The sequence below is a fragment of the Gobio gobio genome, assembly GCF_949357685.1.
Source record: "Gobio gobio genome assembly, chromosome: 22".
Taxonomy (NCBI): Eukaryota; Metazoa; Chordata; class Actinopteri; order Cypriniformes; family Gobionidae; genus Gobio; species Gobio gobio.
The window spans coordinates 15,222,564-15,243,824 of NC_137118.1; the positions used below are offsets into that span (position 1 = coordinate 15,222,564).

At 43.3% G+C, this 21,261-nt stretch overlaps 1 protein-coding gene across 1 annotated transcript in view; it reads left to right on the forward strand.

Moving 5' to 3' along the window:
- LOC307118255 (amine oxidase [flavin-containing] A) overlaps positions 1-21,261 on the forward strand; it is a 60,326-nt gene that overhangs the window by 27,871 nt on the left and 11,194 nt on the right. Inside the window, exons 8-10 of the mRNA XM_079803820.1 lie at positions 1,541-1,641; positions 6,182-6,340; positions 19,552-19,638. Of these exons, the coding sequence (XP_079659946.1) occupies positions 1,541-1,641; positions 6,182-6,340; positions 19,552-19,638 (347 nt within the window). The remainder of the gene's footprint in view (positions 1-1,540; positions 1,642-6,181; positions 6,341-19,551; positions 19,639-21,261) is intronic.

Below are 21,261 nucleotides of genomic sequence, written 5' to 3' on the forward strand. Positions count from 1 at the left end.
GGCAACATGCAGTAATCATACTGCTTTTTAAGACATCTTGATTGAGACAAAATCTAAGGTCGCATCACATGCATCCTTTGCAGGGATGGCAATCCCAGAATACACTGTGATGAGCTCTGTGAAAATATAAATCCAAGATGATCACAGTTGAAATGTTGCAAATTAGCATGTATTTCAGTACTGAGATAGAATTGATAAAACTAGCTAATTGTAATTAAATGTCATTTTCACCCAATATTTGAATACTTTATGTCAATGTTATGTTTTTATGCCAAAATCTGACATCTAAATTCAAAATGTTAAAAAGAAATGTTGCATAGTTGCAAGAAAAAGTATAAGAACCCCTTGCTGAATCTGTGAAAACGTGAATAATTTTAACAAAATAAGAAAGATCATACAAAATGCATGTTATTTTTTTATTTAGGACTGTCCTTAATAATATATCTTACATAAAATATGTTTAAATATAGTTCACAAGACAAAAAAATAGCTACATTTATAAAAATGACCCTGTTCAAAAGTTTATGAACCCTTCTTAATACTGCGTCGTTACCTGGATGACCCACAGCTTGTTTTGTGATGTTGTTGTTGAGTCCCTTGTTTGTCCTGAGCAGTTAAACTGTCCGAAGTTTTTCAGGAAAATCCTCCAGGTCCTGCAAATTAAAAAAAAAAAAAAAAAAAAACAGCTGTGGATCATCCAGGTAACGACACAGTATTAAGAATCAATGGTTCATAAACTTTTGAACGGGGTCATTTTAATAAATGTAGCTTTTTTTTTCTTCTTTTTTGTCTTGTGGACTGGACAGTACAAAAAAAAAAAAAAAAAAAAAAAACCTTTTGTATGATCTCTCTTATTTTGTTACAAATATTCAATTTTTCACAGATTATGCAAGGGGTTCGCATACATTTTCTTGCAACATTATTTCTAGTGAGAAAGAATTGATAAAACTAATTTTGAAAAAGGTATTATCTTTGTTTATGCTTGTCACAGTTTCAAAGCGTTAGCTCAGCAACATGCTAACTATTGGAATTAATTGTGAGCTTCTCTCATGTGTTGTGGCGCAGTGTTCCAAATTGCTCCCGTATGAGGTTGAATGTTTGGTTCGGTGCTTTCTTAGAAGGTCGCTGCCTATGAAGACAGTAGGCAACAATGCTGCTTACTACTTTTAAAGTCAATTTAATCAAAATTGACAGTTCTTTTTTGAGTTTTTTTTATGGAATATAGAGAATATTTATAAATTATTTATATGTGCACATCACGGATAGGACAACCTGTCACTCACATGAGATCACAACATTAGCAAATCACAATCGTCTAATCAATTCCCCAAGGACAAAATCAAGTCCTGCCCTACATTTCAAGAAGCCATTTTACTAGGATGCACGACATGGGAAGAAAAGACCATCGCAACTTCTGTTTCATTCCAACTTTAAGAACAGGGCTGTTACCTTTCTCACCTGTCCTTCCTATTTTATGTCAGTATCATTCCACTAAACATCTTTTAATTCAATGCCACCCTGATTATGCCCTCATTTCCAGCCCAGATCCATTATGAGCCTGCCCTGCCAGCTGAGCGCCAGCGCCTCATCCAGTACCTGCCCATGGGCCACATGACGAAATGTATCATCACATACCCCACTGTAAGTAACACGCATAACCCATCCACTTACCCACAATCGGCTTTACGGGCTTTCCCAACGCAGTCACTTCCCCTACAGCTCTACTGCATTAAACTTTATAATGAAGTTAAAATGTGCAAAGGCATGGAGAGCTGCCTTCTAGTGCTCTGTCTACCATATTCAGTATAAGCCCTCGCTTTAAATTAATATTTAATTTTGGCTCTGCAGTGACTGGAGATTCCACCTTAATCAGAAGATAAGGCTTGTCTATCAACTGTGAAATGTTTACTTAGATATTTTCTATATTTTGTATATTAATTAAGATCATGGGTTTCATTCATCAACAACTTGTGCATAAATTGTGAGAAATATCGATTCAATTATAAGTTCACACTTATTATACACACACAATTATACATTTTGATTTGAGCCAACTGAAACCAAACATGCACAAAAATCACTCCCAGTGGCCTCTGAAATGTAGATTGTGTTCATGTGAATTGTTATATATTTTATTTTAAATGTAATAACTATGTGACCCTACAATAAGTTTTATTTCAGAGAAACAAAATGATCAATCAAACGAATCTGGTGGAGATTTTCTGCGCAACACAATTGTACTCAATTTTAAGCACTCAGACAGGGTTTCATGCACTAACAATTATGTTTTAATCTTTCTTATTATATTTGATTGCATATATTCATGAATTATGGATAGCACATTTATAAATGCAATTTAAGTTACATATGGGAGCCCCATAAGTATTCATACTTTGGCTGAAAGAATAAATGTAAAATATAAATGAATATATTTTACATTTATTCATTTAGCAAATACTTTTATGCAAATCGACTTACAAATTAGGAATACAATATAAGCTAATTTTTCTTTTTAAACTAAGTGCTTCAGATAAGCTGCTGTTTTAGACATTTTTTTTTTTTTTAAAGCATGTAGACAAATGAGATTATGAATTATTTGACCTATAAAATAAAACGTTTGCTTTTTTGACAAAAAGAGGTTGAGAGGCATACATTAGGAATTTTTACATTTTAAAATTTTTTTCAGAACAAAGTAGTTTATTATATATTTGTTATTGTGTTAAATTGATTTTTCATTTACTCATAATCATGTCAGGCATAACATTATGACCTAATATTGTGTTGGTCCCCCTTTTGCTGACAAAACAGCCCTGACCCGTCAAGACATGGACTCCACTAGACCCCTGAAGGTGTGCTGTTGTATCTGGCACCATGATATTAACAGCAGATCCTTTAAGTCTCGTAAGTTTAGAGGTGGGGCCTCTATGGATCGGGCTTGTTTGACCAGCACATCCCACAGATGCTCGATTGGATTGAGATCTGGGGAATATGGAGTCCAAGTCAACACCACAAACTCGTTGTTGTGCACCTCAAACCATTCCTGAACCTTTTTTACTTTGAGGCAGGGCACATTATCCTGCTGAAAGAGGCCACAGCCACCAGGGAATACCGTTTCTATGAAAGGGTGTACATAGTCTGCAACAATGCTTAGGTTGGTGGTACATGTCAAAGTAACATCAACATGGATGGCAGGACCCAAGGTTTCCCAGCAGAACATTGCTCAAAGCATCACACTGCCTCAGTCGGCTTGCCTTCTTCCCATAGTGCATCCTGGTTCCATGAGTTCCCCAGATAAGCGATGAATACGCACCCGGCCATCCACATGATGTAAAAGAAAACGTGATTCATCAGACCAGGCCACCTTCTTCCATTGCTCTGTGATCCAGTTCTGATGCTCACATGCCCACTGTTGGCGCTTTCGACAATGGAGGGGTCAGCATGGGCACCCTGACTGGTCTGCGGCTATGCAGCCCCATACGCAACAAACTGTGATGCACTGTGTATTCTGACACCTTTCTATCAGAACTAGCATTAACTTCTTGAGCAATTTGAGCTACAGTAGCTCGTCTGTTTGATCGGACCACACGGGCCAGCCTTTGCTCCCCATGTGCATCAATGAGCCTTGGCCGCCCATGACCCTGCTGCCAGTTCACCACTGTTCCTTCCTTGGACCACTTTTGATACTGACCACTGCAGACCGGAACACCCCACAAGAGCTGCAGTTTTGGAGATGCTCTGACCCAGTCATCTAGCCATCACAATTTGGCCCTTGTCAAACTCGCTCAAATCCTTACCTTTGCCCATTTTTTCCTGCTTCTAACAAATCAACTTTGAGGACAAAATGTTCACTTGCTGCCTAATATATCCCACCCACTAACAGGTGCCGTGATGAAGAGAATCAGTGTTAATCACTTCACCTGTAAATGTATGTGTATATATATATATATATATATATATATATATATATATATATATATATATATATATATATATATATATTAGGGGTGGCACGGTTCACAAAACCCACGGTTCGGTTCGTATCACGGTTTTAGGGTCACGGTTTTCGGTTCTGTACGGTTCTTGTTGTTGTTGTTTTTTAATCGTTAACACTCCAGAAATTTACTTCAGCATATGGTATATATGGCTTAATCATCCACAATTTAGGATACAGTTTTAAAAATTGTTATATCAAGTTGTTTCCTAACTGGCTGTCTACCTAGTCTGACACATTGGCGTAACATTTTTCATGTTAATCATTTCAATTTTGATCAGAACCATACACTGTGGCTTTAATTCAGCTGACCTGATGAACACATTTCACCATGAAGTGTCCCATGTGTTTCACAATCACCATATGACATCCAGCGCTGTGAAAAAATAACATAAAATACACGAAAACACAACACTACCAGAAGTTTCTGCCCAAACTTAAAAGGCATGTTTAAATTATTAGAACTAGAAGCATATCTTAAATGTTACATTTATCATGTGAACTTATATACAACATATGCATGTGTGTATGAGACATCAAAGCACGAGACAGACAGGGGTCGGAGGAGAACACCGGAAAATGTGACAGAATGGACTATATTTGCCTGTATTTGCAATCCACGAGCCGAGGTTCAGCTGCGCGACTCGCGAGAGTGTGTGTATGCGCAACGGGCACGCGCGGCGCGGCTCCCGCTCTCCTCCTGCACTGCTAGTGCATCCTCCAACTCTGGGCAGCCTTCCTTATCTCTCCCACTTTCATTTCTACATGTGACGTGACCTGCAGCACTCCACTTTTACTTTACTGTATGTCCACACACACCTCTTATTTCGCGCGAAAAGCACACCCACTGTCTGAGGTAACATAGGGGCACGAGGATACATTGCGCATGCGCGAACCGTGCGACGCACACACTCCGAACCGAGACAAGCGAACCGAACGGTTCGGTTTTTTTCCATGTACCGTGCCACCCCTAATATATATATATATATATATATATATATATATATATATATATATATATATATATATATATATATATATATATATATATATATATATAATGTGCAGGTTTGGAATAATATGAGGTTGAATGAGGTAAATGAAGCCGAATTTTCATCTCATCACATTTAAAATTCACTTTTCAATGGGCCACATAGCCCCTTAGTAATCAATAATCAATATGCAGATACTGTATATAAATAATCATGAATATACAATTGAATAGTTTCAGGGCCTGAATTTCATTTTGGAAAATGGGGGGGAATTCCCCCCTTAGGTGAATCTGATAAAACTCTATGTATTTGTGTTTTTACAATGGGGTAATTATGCTGTGCATGAGTTTACAAAGCACAAGGAAGCTTAATTTAAACATTGAAGTGAACCGACAAAATTCACATAAATACAATAAAATAAAAAATAAATAGAGTTCAGATACATCTAACAGTATTCAGGTACAGGAAAAGGCCTACTACAGAAATTGAATACATGTTTCATTATATGAATTAAATACTGATTAATTCTTCTCACTATCTTTTGTTTTTGATTAACATTAATAACATAGACATCAGCAGGAATATTAGGCTGCTGTCACTTTAAGAGCTAATGCACAGATCCAATATACTGAAACGCATGCATTTTCTTTCTCAACTGTTAACGTTTACTAAAGACATCACAACTGTCTTTACATGAATACTCGCCAAGATGGGCATTTTTACATAAATTTGTGCTTTTCTGACCGTCTACATCCAATAAGCCACAAAAAAAAAAAACTGTTTGGTACTCGCAAGGAGTTTGAGAGGTGGCCTAATATGTGTGCGCTCTGGGAATGTGAACACAAAAAAACGTCTCTGAGACGTTCTCGGAATCACTCTTGCTGTTTTTGAAATAATGTCCCACAGAAAGTTTTCAAATGACTGATTTGATCTGGAAATTTGTGGATTAATTTGCTAATTCAACCATCAAGCTAATTGAAAATCTTTTAAGCGCGAAACCTGAGGAATGATTGAAAATATGTGCAATACCAGCAATCCTGTGCCGAAATTTGAGTCCTGATTTACATTATCTGCATAAATGTCAACTATATTTGCATAAATGTTTATTTCCAGCATGGTGCTGGTGTCATTTAATCTAGAATGAATGCTTTTCATTTCAGGGCTGTTCATTCTCTGCATTTTTGATCTGACTTTACAGGCGTTTTGGAAGGAAAAGGGTTTTTCGGGAGAAATTGTGGTTCGCCCCTCTGAGGACTGCCCTTTAAGCGTCACATTTGATGCCACCAGCCCCAAAGGCAATCCTGCGCTGGTGGGGTTCATCGCTGGAGTACAGGCCCTTGACTGGAGCGACAGAAAGGTGAGAGACAGAGAGAGAATTAGAGCAGGCTTTTGAGAAACAGAGGCATGAATTTTAATAGCATATAGTGAGCTGAACTGGAGTGAGAAATGGAAAGAGGGAGTGTGAGATAAAGAGAAGGAAGTTTATGATGTTCCAGTGTCAGATCTATTCTCAGTTTCACACTTTCACAGAAATTGTCAAAAAGTCTAGAGGTGAAAATAAATGCATTTTGACATTTAGTTGCTCAAAGACTGCCCTTGTAAAGCATAACAGTCATAATACCCTGCTGAAAAGACCAGTGTTTGTTGTGTTTTAGATGCTCATGTGCTGATTTGCTTCATCTTGCTGAACTTGAGGAAATCTATAATATGTGGAGCAAGGCCATAATCGTTAGACTGGGTAAACCCAGCCTGATCTGCCAGTGATTTGATTTCGCCCTACAACTCAGTCTGGAAACCTGTACATTAATTTCTTCAGCTTCTACACATTCACTCTTATTGTCGCCTGCTTGATATGTAAAAATGCTAAATGTGTCTTGTCACGTCAAATTCAGTTATGATTCACATAAATAATGTCATATTTTCAATTCAAAATGGTGACATTTCATCAATTTCCCCTCAATGTCTAGGTCTGGTTACTTTCCTGATGTGGAAATTTTCAGACTGGACCAGCCAATGCGCATATGCAGTCCTAAGCGCGTGTCTCAGAACACTGACTGTTTCTATAGCAACCAGAGCTTCTAACGGCAGCTGCAGTGACGCAATGACTTAAGCGATTGCACTTTCTCCCATTCATAGTAATACGAGTATGAGCTACATTTTGCTGGAAAAAATTAATGGCTACGCTGGTCCACCAGCTAGACCAGCCACAGTGTTGTTACTGTTATCGTACACTATTAAAAATCATTTTCAGTAATTGAATAAAGGTGAAATAATATACAATTAAATTGTTAGTTGGAAAAACTGAGGATGCATCTGAAAACTTAGGCAGCTGACTTGTTGCCTCGCTGCTCTATCAGGCAATGGCTTTGTAGGCAGCGTTTGCATCACAAAACTGATTTCAGGCACACTGAGGCATCGTAACAGTTTTATAATCTACAGCAAAATAGAGCGAGCTTTGGTGAAAACTAAGCAAATATTTAATTACTACAATAGTAATTTCTCGCTAGAAATAACATCAGAAGTGGAAAACGATGGTCAAAAGCGTACATTTACAAACAAACTGACCAATCGCAACTTTCAGACGCCATCTTTACTTATTAGCTCAACTGTCACAGAATGGAAAGCACAGGATTGTGGGATATCAAAGGGAGCGAAGGATACATCTATGCTGCCTTCAAAAATCGATCAGATGAAGGTATCTCAGGAGACAGAAAGTGAAGCTAACATTGGATTCGGATGTGCCTTGATGCCTGTAATGTTTGGTGAACTCAAAAACAAGGATCCGTTTTCCATAAGGAGTTTATTAACAAACTAAACTTAAGCACAGAACTTGAGCACACCAAACAAATATCCATACAAGGACAACACTAGACAAGGAACATAAGAAACACTGGGGTTTAATGCTGCATTCCAAGCAGGTTTTTGAGCCTGTAAGTTATAACTTCAAACCACAACTCACGACTTTGTAGCATTCCAGGCAAAGTCACGCCAAAATGCCTGAGCGCGAGCAATTGTGATAGCTAGATGTAAACAAAGCATGGCGGACCGTACGGGGCTTATGCTCATTTACAATCATTTCTATCGCCAAAGGTGCTTACTCCTTGCTTATTTGAGGGAAACGGAGGAGAAAACATGGCGCATACGGCAAGAGAAGCTGTTATACCTTTTATTTTACTTTATTTGTATATCTGTTTCAGAAACACCGCATCCGTTGGGGGCTGCCATTGTTGTTTCGCAGGCTATGTGACGTCAGAGCTCGCAACTGGGAGTACATCGATCTAGTACGAGTTCACGGGTGGGAAGTCACGGGTTTGACTGCCGTTCCAGTGCACTTTTACGGGTAGAAGGTTGGAAAAACACGGGTTACGGGTTGCCTGGAACGCAGCATTAATGCTGCCTTCACGTGCTATCGGAATTATCGTAAATACGAGTTTCCTAGGTAAAAATTGCACATGAACGCCCTCTGATGTCATGTTTACCACTGGGAAGTTCGGAAATAATTGTGATACTCCAATTCCCGAGATGGGCGTGTCATAAGCTTTAAACATGGTGGCGGGGAGAACTAGACTGCTGTGGCAGGTGTGGTTTTATTGTTTTTTTTAGGCCGTCTTGTCTTGACATTAATGTAGTACATATTTACATGTAAGAGTAATCATATGAAGCGTGTTGTATGTTTGGTACACAGAGGAAATAGCCTGCATTTGACTGAAATTACAGAATCAGCAGAAAGCGGACTATCTGGAATGTTTATATGGTTGTCGGTGCATGGGAGACTACATATGATGTTGGTTTTAATAAGATTTTCCCAATAAATAGGCAAGAATAACCATGATTCCTGTTCACTCCGACAACAAAGCACTTGAATGCAACAAGCTCGTAATCACGACTTCTAAAGTTGGAATTAGGAAATTTCCGATAGCACGTGAAGGCAGCATAATACACAAGGGGTAACTGGGAAACAAGACACACCTGGGAACAATCAAAGAACTAATCAACTAAAAAAAACTACAAAGGACTACAAAACATGGCCAGAACAGGAAATAACATAAACGTCCACACAACACCAGGGGAACACATTCAGACGCTGCCTTAAAGGAGTCATGACATTGATATTTTTATTATTTTAATATATTCTTTGAGGTTTCATCTGAAAGTTTTAAGTTAGAAAACTTGCAGGATGTTTTAATGCTACCAAGGCCTGTTATATGTCAAAAGACACATTCAATTTCTGATGTCATGACCTCTTTAAAAATAGAAATGTTGTGGCATAGTACTAAAGTACTAAAATTATTAAAACTAAAATACAAAATAAATGAAATCTAAATAGAAATAAAAACTCCAGTAAAAATGACAAAAGCACATATCTAAACCTTAAACTAAAATAAAAATAAACCTGAAAATATAAAAAAAGCTAATTCAATATATTAATTTATTTAATACACAAATATAGAGTAAATAATACTAATGTAACACTGACACCAACTTTGCTAACACTCTAGTCTAAGCTAGTCTTTGTGTTTGTGCCAGTGCAACGAAGGACAAATGTATTTTCTCAGCATCCTAATCTGATTAGCGATTAGCTAAATGTCTTTGCTACAGAACTAAACAGGAAGCCTTATCTTGGGAAAACAAATATTTACAGCTTTGAGTCTTCAAAGGGTCTTTTCCTGACTGATAGGGTGGCAAAATATTGATTTATCTGTTACTCGTCACTCAATCAAACAAAGATGGCCACACATCCTGCATGCAGAAAATAGCTAGCCTGAAGCTAAAAACCAGATGAGACCTGAATTCCCACTTTGAGATGAACTGGTCTGATAAGAATGTTTCCATCTCGCTTCTTTTGATAAAACTCACAGACCCATGCATTATAGACAAGAGCAGTTCTTTTAAGCCACTGAGTTTATGGTCGCTTCATTCATAATGAATCAGATGGACATGTCAATCTGGTTCTCGTCTACTAATACAGCCTTACTAGTTTGTGTTTGGTAGTATTTTATGCTGAAATACCCATTTTTTCACCTCCCTTAATTGAGTTTTGTCTGTAAAATTATTTTTTTTTACTCTGCAAAGCAGTTCTTATACAGATGTCCAAGAAGCCCAGACTGACTACTCAGCGCATTTCGCCTGAGCTGTGTGTTTTCTGCCGTTACTCCACATTTAACTTCTCATGAATGAGCTGGCAAAGTTTGAAGTGTGGACATGAAGTGCAATCTTGTACGGTTTGTTTTATGGGCAGGCATTAGAGATAGTGGCTAGCCCTCCAGCTCCGTATAGGCACTTTTATACTACCCACCGCATATGGTTCCTCTGCCGGCCCGCCCCCTACCTGGTGCAAAGCTATAATTGTAGGTTGAATTATGATCCGGGACACTTGGTTCAAGTGGATGTGCACAACATGCAGATGCAGGGTTTTATGTGTTCCCTTAACATCTGTCACTCGTTGGCATAGTAATAGCTAGGGTGCGCGCCCCGGCCCCTTTCTGCCCATAACTCATGGAGAACAGAGACCAAAAAGGAATTGAGTTATTCAGATCGATGTAGGTTGGAGAACCGGACTCTGCCTGTTTCCTGCCCTTGTGAAAAAGCACAGGTCATTTTAAAAAGAGAACTTAAGGAAATAATATACTTTAAAAGAATATATGTAATGTTTTAGGACACTTAATTGTTATTTGTACTTGAAGGCACATTCGATGACACCGTGAATGAGCGTGGAATCATGGGAGTTGTAGTCTTGACTCTTTACCTCCACAGCTAATGGAAAAGAATCCGATGGACTCGGGCAGAAATCATGTTCATGAATGAGTGAAAATATTAAAGTTGTATTAATATCACAGTGGAATGAAGCAGGACGTGACGAGAGCATTTGGAAGCCAATGCTTTTGAGAGAGACCTGTCAGAAACACCGGTCTCTGAGCTTTTATTATGCTTATGCTGCAGTCGTCCGCTTCCGCTCTTTTCGTTGCGTATGTGGGGTAAAGCCTAATTTATACTTCTGCGTGTGTTGTACATCTAGCCTACGACGTACCCTGACATGCACCTCTCCAAAAATGTAACAACACGTCAATTCTATGCGGACCGCAAGCGCTGTGATTGGTCTGCCAGAACCCCTTCCTCAGGGGTACACATGCTCCCTCTGCATGTGTAACTGCACGTCGACGCGGACAAGGACGCAGAAGTATAAATGAAAATTGACGCATAACCCACGGCGTAGAGGATTCGGCACAGGTCCAACGCAGAAGTATAAATCATCCTTAAAGCAGTGCTGTTTTACGTGGTTACAACAATCAAACTAAATACATTTGAGTGTCAAAAGGGTAACACTTTACAATAAGGTTCATTATTTAACATTAGTTAACTACATTAGTTAACATGAACTAATAATGAACTACACTTATAAAGCATTTATTTATCTTTGTTAATGTTAATTTCAACATTTATTAATACTTTATTCAAATCCTGTTAACATTAGTTAATGCACTGTTAACTAACATAAACTATGAACAGCTGTTTTTATATTAACTAATGTTAACAAAGATGAAAAAATTCAGTAACAAATGTACTGCTCATGGTTAGTTAATACATGAGCTAATGTTAACTAATGAAACCTTATTATAAAGTGTTACCGTTAAAAGTTATGACACCTTTCACCTTTATTTATATAACCCTTTTTATTGTTTCAAAGCAGCTTCACAGTGTTAACAGGAAAATAATGCAAGAGAATTTGGTTTGGCTGTACAGCCGCTCTGGAGAAAACAGTAATGTCATCCAACTCAGTTCAATTATCATATAGTGTCAATGCAGGCAGATCAGTAATATACTTTGTTATAAAGTGGCTGGTATGAGACACTTGTTGCACTTTGCAGTAATCTTGATTGATATTAGCATAGTATATTAATAAAAACAGGATGATTTAAATGACTGTTGCTAAATTACATGCAATACATTTTTTTTAATGTATTGTATAATGGAGTGTTGTCTCTGAGGCATGGTTAATATGTTACTCGCGTTAAATCAAGAAAACAAGCGATTTAAACAATGAGAGTAACTGTGTTGTGCTGTATAACAATGATAAGTTTTCTGTTGATAAATGTAAATCCAAACAGTTGACTTCAGTGACAGGCGACGCAAGGACACGGTCCATAACACTGGTTAAAATAGCTGATTTCTCTGGATTTAAACATTGTTGGGAACGTCTGGGATAATGTAAGGACACAGGTCAACAAAATATATAACATTATTGTTGTGGTTTTTGGATATTTTAAAATCTTACATATTGTGCCTTTAAATTAGAGTGTATTATATTTTAAATTTATATTGAGCTGAAATGTAATTAGCTGAACTTTAGAGGGCTTTTTGACACTTACCGTAAGTAGGACTTAAGAACATATTATTAAGTAATTTCATATTTACTTTTATTGTCTTTGAAATATGGTAAAAGTGTACTGTGTATTTATACTTGGTCATTAGTGATAAATTTGCATGTAGTGCATTTAAAATATATTTAAAAACAATATTTAACTTTAAATGTAATATTGAATAGCACAGGGACATTTAAAAATGATACTTTACATGTGCTTTAGTGTGTTCGTTAACACATCAAAATAACTGTACTACTTTTAAAGCCTGACAAAATATTATTGATTGAATGATTTAAATTTTACTTTTTGTGTTAGTGAGGCCAGCAGGGGGTGCTCACCCTGTGGTCTGTGTGGGTCCTAACACCCCAGTATAGTGATGGGGACACTATACTGTAAAAAGCACCGTCCTTCGGATGAGATGTTAAACCGAGGTCCTGACTCTCTGTGGTCATAAAAAATTCCAGGATGTCCTTCGATAAAGAGTAGGGGTGTAACCCCGGCATTCTGGCCAAATTTGCCCATTGGCCCCTGACCATCATGGCCTCCTAATCATCCCCATATATATATATATTTGTATCATCCAGGTGGATGCTGCAGATTGGTGGTGGATGAGGAGATTCCCCCCTTCTATGTAAAGCGCTTTGAGTGCCTAGAAAAGCGTTATATAAATATAACAAATTAATTAATTATTATTATTTAAAGTAAAACTTTTATTTTGACACTACAAAGTTTGCTTTTTAAAAGTGTACTTAAGTGTGTTAAGAATTTTTATTTAAATAATATTATATTACCTGAAAGTACAGTTCCCTTTCGTTCAGTCACTACGACGTACGTTAGTGACTAACGAATGGGGGTTTCGCTTAGAAGCCAATCATCTTCATCGTATTCAACAGCGCCCAATGGCAGTGCCAATGCCATGGGCATGCGGAATTTGCATGCGTAACTCCGCCCCACCTCGTGGGTATATAAGGAAGTACGCTGCGAACATCGCATTATGTTTCTGCTTTGGAGCCAAGAGGATCTCTTCACTCCTACAAGCCTGAATTCTGAAGTCTTCTCTTCAGTCTTCGAGAGACCAGCGGTTCTCCAGGGTGTTGGTGTTACGGCGCGTTCCAGCGATCTCATGCTGCCTGCCTGCTGATCTGTGCAGTGATCTGCAACAGCTGTGTGTGTGTTTCCCTGGGCGCTTCGGCACTCTGCAGAGCTTTCCTCTCACAAAAAGAGCTTGCGCGTGGCACGTCTTTTTCAAGACGGTTCGCCCGTGCACTTCCGGGTGCGATCGATCTCCGTTGCTTTCTATGGGCACATTCACTGCTCGATGTGTTTGGGCTTCAGCACGTTCGGGCAGTGTTTGTGGATGCGTCATGTTCCCTCTGCGGGAACGTGACCATCGCGATGTTGCGGTCGAGACTCAGTGATCTCCGTGAGGAGAGAGAGTCCCCTCTGCCACACCCCAATCTACCGTCTCCGAGTGAGGCGGTACTTTGGCTGGTGGCCAGGGTGACCTGAGTGCGGTGCCGTGGTATTAAGAACCCAGACGATCATTCCTCGGGCCACGCCCCCTCTTGCACATTGCTTAAACCCGCGAGTGTTGGACTGAAACAGCGGCCCGTCTCTGACGCCTCGTTCGTTTCGTTCACGCTCTAGATAGCAGTGAGATGTCGATCGCCGCATCCCAAGGTGGGCTGGAGTCCTTTGGGGATGACGATTAGGAGTTGTGCTCCGCCTCCGGGTGTGTCAGCGCTGCCTGATCCGACCTAAGGTTGACAGCCATGTTATCTCGGGCAGCCGCGAGTCTCGCGCTGGTGTGGAACTCCGCCCAGTCGCGAGTGCTCGTGGTTGCGCGATTGGTTTTTGGGGACGGCACCCGACAGCTGTTGGGCCCCGCCCCCAATGCCTTTCGCTCCCGAGGTGCATGAGGAGATCACGCGGTCCTGGAAGTCCCCGTGCTTCCCGCGATCGTTTGGTGGCCTCCTCCACCTTCTCTGCCCTTGATGGGGCCGCGGCCTAGGGTACACTGGGGCCCCCTCACCCCCACTGTTGAACTCTCTGTTGCGCACTACGGTGTCCACAGAGGGCTTGACGTGGCGTGGTGTGGCTGTCCTAAGCACCCTCCCAAAGCCTGTGGGCTCGTCTACTTCGGTGGCGTGGTCCTGCAGAGCTACGGGCAGGCCGCCGCCCCGTTGCACATGCACAAGGGTGGAGCCGACCCAGGGCTCTTCATTGAGCTGCGTGCCGCGACTGATCCCGCCCCCGGGCGGTGAAGGTGGCCACACGCTCCCTGGGTCGGGAGATGTCCACAGCTGTGGTCCGGGAGAACACCTGGCCTTACCTGGTGATTTGGAGGACGTTGAGTGGGCCCGCCCCCTCAACTCACCCATATCCCAGGCTGGCCTCTTCGGCGGCGCGGCTGGGAACTGCGCCCAACAGTTCTCGGCCGCCCCAGAGCAGACTGAGGCTGTAACACGTACTGCCCCGGCGGCCAGCTGCTGCACCAGCCGCCGGCTCAGTCGCCTCAGTCCGCTCGCCGCCGAGGGCGCCCTCCCTCCTCCCGCCCGGCCCCAGCAGCAGCCTTCACCCGGGCCGCGCCGTGGAGGTGGTTGAGGATGACGCCCAGTCCGCTCCCCAGCCTGGTTAAACGCCACGCTGGAGGTGGACAACTCAGAGATCGGTTCCAGTTCTTCCCAGGGGATGGTAGCAGGGCCTCTCCTTCCCCCGGTGGAGGGCCGGGGGAAAATCCTTCCGCTGCTGGCCCCCGGGCTAGCAGCGCTTGGGAAGAACTCATGTTCCTGTCTCTGAGGACCCAGAGACCGGTGATGACAGTGCGCGCCACCCACGGGTCCCGCCACTCGCATCCCTCTCTGTCGCCAGCCTCCTGGCAGAGCAGACCCCAGTGGAACGCGCGTCCTTCCCTGGTCTCCTCTGTCAGGACGCAGCCGTTAACCGCACCCCCACACCGGGACGCCCAACAGCCTCCCTTGTCCGGGTCGGTAACGCTGCATCGCTGCCCCACCCCGGGTACACCTGTAGTCCGATTGACCCCGCTGGTGCAGTTCCTGGGAGCCTGGCTTCAGATTCCAGGGCTGTCCCGCTGGGTCGCGAAAGACAGTCAGGTGCGGCTACGCGATTCAGTTTGCGCAGGTTCCTCCCTGCTTCCGGGGAGTCCGTTCCACTATGATCGGGGCTAATGCCCCCGTCATGCGAGCGGAGGTTGCCACCCTACTGGCGAAGGGTGCGATCGAACCTGTCCCTCCAGCCGAGGTGAATTCCGGGTTTTACAGCCCGTACTTCATTGTACCCAAAAAGACCGGTGGGCTTGACCGATCCTGGACCTGCGCGTCTTGAACCGTTACCTCCACCGGTTTCCGTTCAAGATGTTGACAGCGAAACGCCTTTTCGAATGCGTTCGTCCATACGATTGGTTGCAGCGATCGACCTGAAGGACGCCTACTTCCATGTCTCCATTCTACCTCGACACAGACCGTTCCTACGGTTTGCTTTCGAGGGGCGGGCATATCAGTACGCAGTTCTACCATTCGGGCTATCTCTGTCCCCTCGCGTCTTTACGAAGATTGCCGAGGCAGCCCTTGCGCCCCTTCGGCAGCACGGGGTTCGCATCCTGAATTACCTCGACGACTGGCTCATACTGGGTCACTCTCGAGAGCAGGTTTGCGGACACAGAGATTTGGTGCTCCATCACCTAGCCCGTCTGGGCCTTCGGGTCAACTGGGAGAAGAGCAAACTTTGCCCCGCGCAGAGGATCTCTTTTCTCGGTATGGATCGACTCGGTCGCCATGTGTGCGCAGCTTTCGAGCGAGCGCGCGCAGTCTCTGCTGACTTCCCTTCGACAAGTCGAGGGCAAGAGTGCGGTTCCACTGAAATGGTTTCAGAGGCTCCTGGGGCATATGGCATCTGCAGCCGCGGTAACGCCGCTCGGATTGCTTCATATGAGACCGCTTCAGCACTGGCTACGCGATCGAGTCCCGAGATGGGCATGGCGGTCTGGCACGCTCCGGGTTCAAGTGACTCGGGCCTGCTTACAGACTCTCTCCCCGTGGTCGAACCTCAGTTTTCTACGGACCGGAGTGTCCTTAGAACGAGTTTCCAGGCATCTTGTTGTATCAACAGATGCGTCATCCATGGGCTGGGGTGCCATGTGCAATGGACAAGCAGCCGCGGGCTCCTCGTTAGGACCCCAGCGCCTTCTGCATGTCAATTGCCTCGAGTTGCTGGCAGTACGGTTCGCCCTGCACCGCTTCCGAGCGTTGCTGAAGGGTCAACATGTACTAGTCAGGACAGACGACACGGCCGGGCGGTCTACGCTCCCGCCGTATGTCTCAACTCGCCCGCCATCTCGTTTTTTGGAGTCAGAAGCATCTGAGGTCCCTTCATGCTGTCCACATCCCGGGAGTCCTGAACCGTGCAGCCTACGAGCTCACGGCTTCAGCCACTTCCTGGAGAATGGTGACTCCATCCCCAGACGGTCCAGCTGATATGGGAACGGTTCGGCGACGCACAGGTAGTCCTGTTGCCTCCCAGGACTCTTCCCATTGCTCCCTGTATTATTCCCTGACCTATGGTCGGCACGGATGCACTGGCGCACAGCTGGTTGTCGGGGCTACGCAATTATGCGTTTCCCCCAGTGAGCCTTCTCGCACAGGTACTGTGCAAGATCAGGGAGGACAAGGAGCAGGTCATGTTGGTCGCCCCATTGGCACGGCCGGACCTGGTTCTCAGAACTGCTACTCCTTGCGACAGCCCCTCCCTGGCCTATTCCTCTGAGACTCCTCACTCAGAGACGGGGCACCTTTTGGCACCCGCGTCCAGCGTTCTGGAAGCTCCACGTGTGGCTTCTGGACGGGACGCGGCTGGTTTGAGTAGCCTCCACCTGCGGTGGTCGCTACCATCACTTCCGCTAGGGCAGAGTCTACATGACACCTCTATGCGTTGAAGTGGGACCTCTTCGTCACATGGTGCTCTTCCCGCCAGGAAGACCCCTGGAAATGCCCGATCGGGTCTGTGCTTCGTTTCTCCAGGAGGGGGTGGGACGAAGGCTGTCTCCTTCCACCCTTAAGTGTACGTGGCCGCAATATCTGCCTACCACGATCTCCTGGGAGACAATAAGGTAAGTAGCAGCACGACCTGATCATCAGGTTCCTGAGGGGGGCGAGGAGACTGAATCTTCCTCGCTCTCCTCTCGTTCCCTCTTGGGACCTCTCAGTAGTCTTAAGTGCTCTGTAGAGGCCTCCCTTGAGCCTTTGCGGTCGGCCGAGATTAAGCTCTTGTCTATGAAGACGGCTCTGCTGACCGCATTGGCCTCGCTTAAGAGGGTCGGGGACCTGCAAGCATTTTCGGTTGACGAAGCGTGCCTTGAGTTCGGGCCGGCTAACTCTCACGTGATCCTGAGACCCCGGCCCGGATATGTGCCCAAGGTTCCTACCACTCCGTTCCGAGATCAGGTGGTGAACCTGCAAGCGCTGCCTTTGGAGGAGGCAGACCCAGCCTTGGCATTGCTCTGTCCAGTACGCGCTCTCCGCGCCTACGTAGACATGACGCAGTGTTTCAGGACCTCAGACCAGCTCTTTGTCTGTTATGGTGGAGAGCGGAAGGGAAGCGCTCTCTCAAAGCAGAGGTTGTCTCACTGGATAGTGGACACCATTGTTTTGGCTTACCAGCAGCAAGGCCGACCATGTCCCCTTGGTGTGAGGGCACACTCCACCCGGAGTGTGGCCTCTTCTTGGGCTCTAGCGCATGGCGCCTCGCTAACAGACATCTGCAGAGCTGCAGGCTGGGCGACACCCAACACATTCGCCAGATTCTACAATCTCCGAGTGGAGCCAGTGTCCGACTATGTACTCGCCCCTACGGGTGGCCGGTAATGGGCCAGGCTCAGGTGTCTTCGCTTGCTCGCCATTCCACTCCAAGGACTGGATACGTGCGATATTTTCCTCAGATGAGCTCCCCGAGAGCCCTGAGCTCCTCCAGCACTGCTTACGCCGACATCAGTTCAGTCTGCCCTTTCGAGCCCAGACCCTCATGTCCGGCCAGGTGCTCCGTGTGCATGGTTCCCTCCGGCGACCCCCACACGAGTATTCCCACCGTAAGCCTCCTCAGTGAGCAGGTGTCTTTCCCTTGGCAAGTCCCTGCCACCCCTAGGGTTAAAAATCCACCTTCGGCTGGTACCCTAGAGATCTTCCATATGCAACCCTCAGCGGGTCATATGTGTATTCTCTAAGTCCTCCCTACGGTAGGCATCTTGGCATTCCCTCACTGGGATATGCTTCCCAGTGTACCTTGGTATTCCTGTGATAAGTGGGAGTCCTAGGGCCTTAAGTGGCGGGATCTCACACTTACGCAGGGCACTGGATGACAGCTGAGTGGCGTTGTTGAATAGGATCCCCCATTCGTTAGTCACTAACGTACGTCGTAGTGACTGAACGAAAGGGAACGTCTCGGTTACGTATGTAACCCTCGTTCCCTGAGGAGGGAACGGAGACGTACGTTTCCTTAGCCACGTCAGCTGTGCTGCCTGGAACGCGGAGTTCAGTCTTGGCTCCTGCAGCAGTAACATAATGCGATGTTCGCAGCGTACTTCCTTATATACCCACGAGGTGGGGCGGAGTTACGCATGCAAATTCCGCATGCCCATGGCATTGGCACTGCCATTGGGCGCTGTTGAATACGATGAAGATGATTGGCTTCTAAGCGAAACCCCCATTCGTTAGTCACTAACGTACGTCTCCGTTCCCTCCTCAGGGAACGAGGGTTACATACGTAACCGAGACGTTTTTTTAATACATTTAAGATTTTAAGTACATTACAAGTGCATGTTCAATACTTTACTTTACTTTACTTTATTTTATAAAAGGACCATGTACAATTTTTAACATAAATGTTTCCATTTCATGTATTGTACCGGATTTAGCTCAAAGCTAATTTTCACCCGCAGTCCTTTGGCAGGTCAACATAAACAATAAAATAACATACCCAATACATATATACACAAATACACAAAACAAACAACTAAACAGCAACCATGTCAATGTTTACAAAGCTGATTACATTCTAAAAAAGATTTCAACTGCATTTTAAAAATTCCAATAGATTTACACCAATACAATTAAGAATTTTTTTTCACAATGTTGAAAGCAGCAGCTTTGGCCCTTTGTGATATGATGATAAACAAATGGTTTTGTTCTCATTTTAGATGGAGGAGAGAAGAGATGCTGTCATCTCCAGCCTGGTGAAGTACCTCGGCCCGGAGGCGTCCACCTACATTCACTATGGGGAAAAAGTATGTGAAAATTTCAGCCAATATGTTCACTGAGTCAGAGAATTTATAGTCATTGTCTTGCAAAACCCTCTGCTTCAGCTTTATTTTGGAGCAAAATATTTTTCTTAATGCAGCCCTTTTTCTTAACCCAGACTTTTTGGTGTACATGTTGTGTACAGGAAAACAGTGCAGAGGGAAATCAAAAATATTTCATGGCGGCTTGTGGTGATGTGCATAGCAGAATAAATGTGCAAAAGAGGCACTTTTTGTTGTTGTTGTATTTTAGGTCTTTTTAAGTGAACACATTTGAGTCTGTGGTGGTTTGTTTTATGTATTTAAAAGTGTCTAATCATCTTTTACTGTGGAGAAATCGTTCATTTCAAGAAAAATATGCTGTTTTAATAAATGGTAATAGATTTTTAGGCAAGCTCTGCCCACTTTGTTAATCGTTGCTAATTCAGATAAGCTTAGCAGAACAACCCATATGATTGAATTGGATATTTATGTCAACAATGTGATTTTCAGTCAAATGGGCTCATAAATTGGTTGAAATAATAAACTGGATGTACTTAAGGGGGCTGGACTGAATTTTCACATTGCAAATCTTCAAGTGCTGCTTTTCTTTAAATAAATTCTTAAATTACACATTAACATGATTAAAAAACGGTAGAGCCTGTGAATAACAGTCAAGGCCAATGTTTCCCAGTCAAAAGGAATAAGAAAAAGAGAAAAGCTTGCGTTAACAGCAATTTCAAGTGATCATTTTAGTGATTTCTAATGTTTCTACAATACATTCATACTCTAAGTGCTTTAGTTAATACGTAAGACTTTTGGATTAAAATATCTAAAAACCACTAGAACAGTGTTATATATTTTGTTGACTTGTGTACTTACATTATCCCATGTTTCTAAGAATGTTGAAATCCAGAGAAATAAGCAATTGGTATGTGACGTCATACCTGCCTTACCCTCGATTTCTGGTTTAATATATAAATATATAAATATGACGCTTTAATATATTATATGTTTTATTAGACAAGGGAACAACTGTTTGGATACATTTATAGACAGAAAACTAATTATTGTACAGTACATACAATGTTTTAAAATTAATTGCAAGCCATTCAGCATTTATTAATATGATATTTTAATATCGATCTAGCTTACTGCAGTGTGCAACAAGTGTCTCATGGCAGTTGCCGATCCGAGCGAATGCACAGAGTTACATTATAACATCATTTTCCACACACTCAAATGTATCTAATATGATAGAACAGCGCTGCGTTACCCCACATATGCTTGACCAGAAGAAGCGGAAGTGGCGACTGTGGCATAATAAAAGAGACACAACCAACGCGAGGCAAAATCACAGCCAGAGTTTGTCCACTCTAGTTATTTGACATTGGCTTGGTGTGTCATTGCCTTAAGGTGGGGACTAGTAAAGGGTCAGTTTCAAAGGTCCCATGACATCATTTTTTTTTAAACATTAATATGAGTTCCCATAGCCTGTCTATGGTCCCCCAGTGGCTAGAAATTGTGATGGGTGTAAACCAAGCCCTGGGTGTCCTGCTCTGCCTTTGAGAAAATGAAAGCTCAGATGGGCCAATCTGGAATCTTCCCTATATGTCGTCATACTGGGAAAGG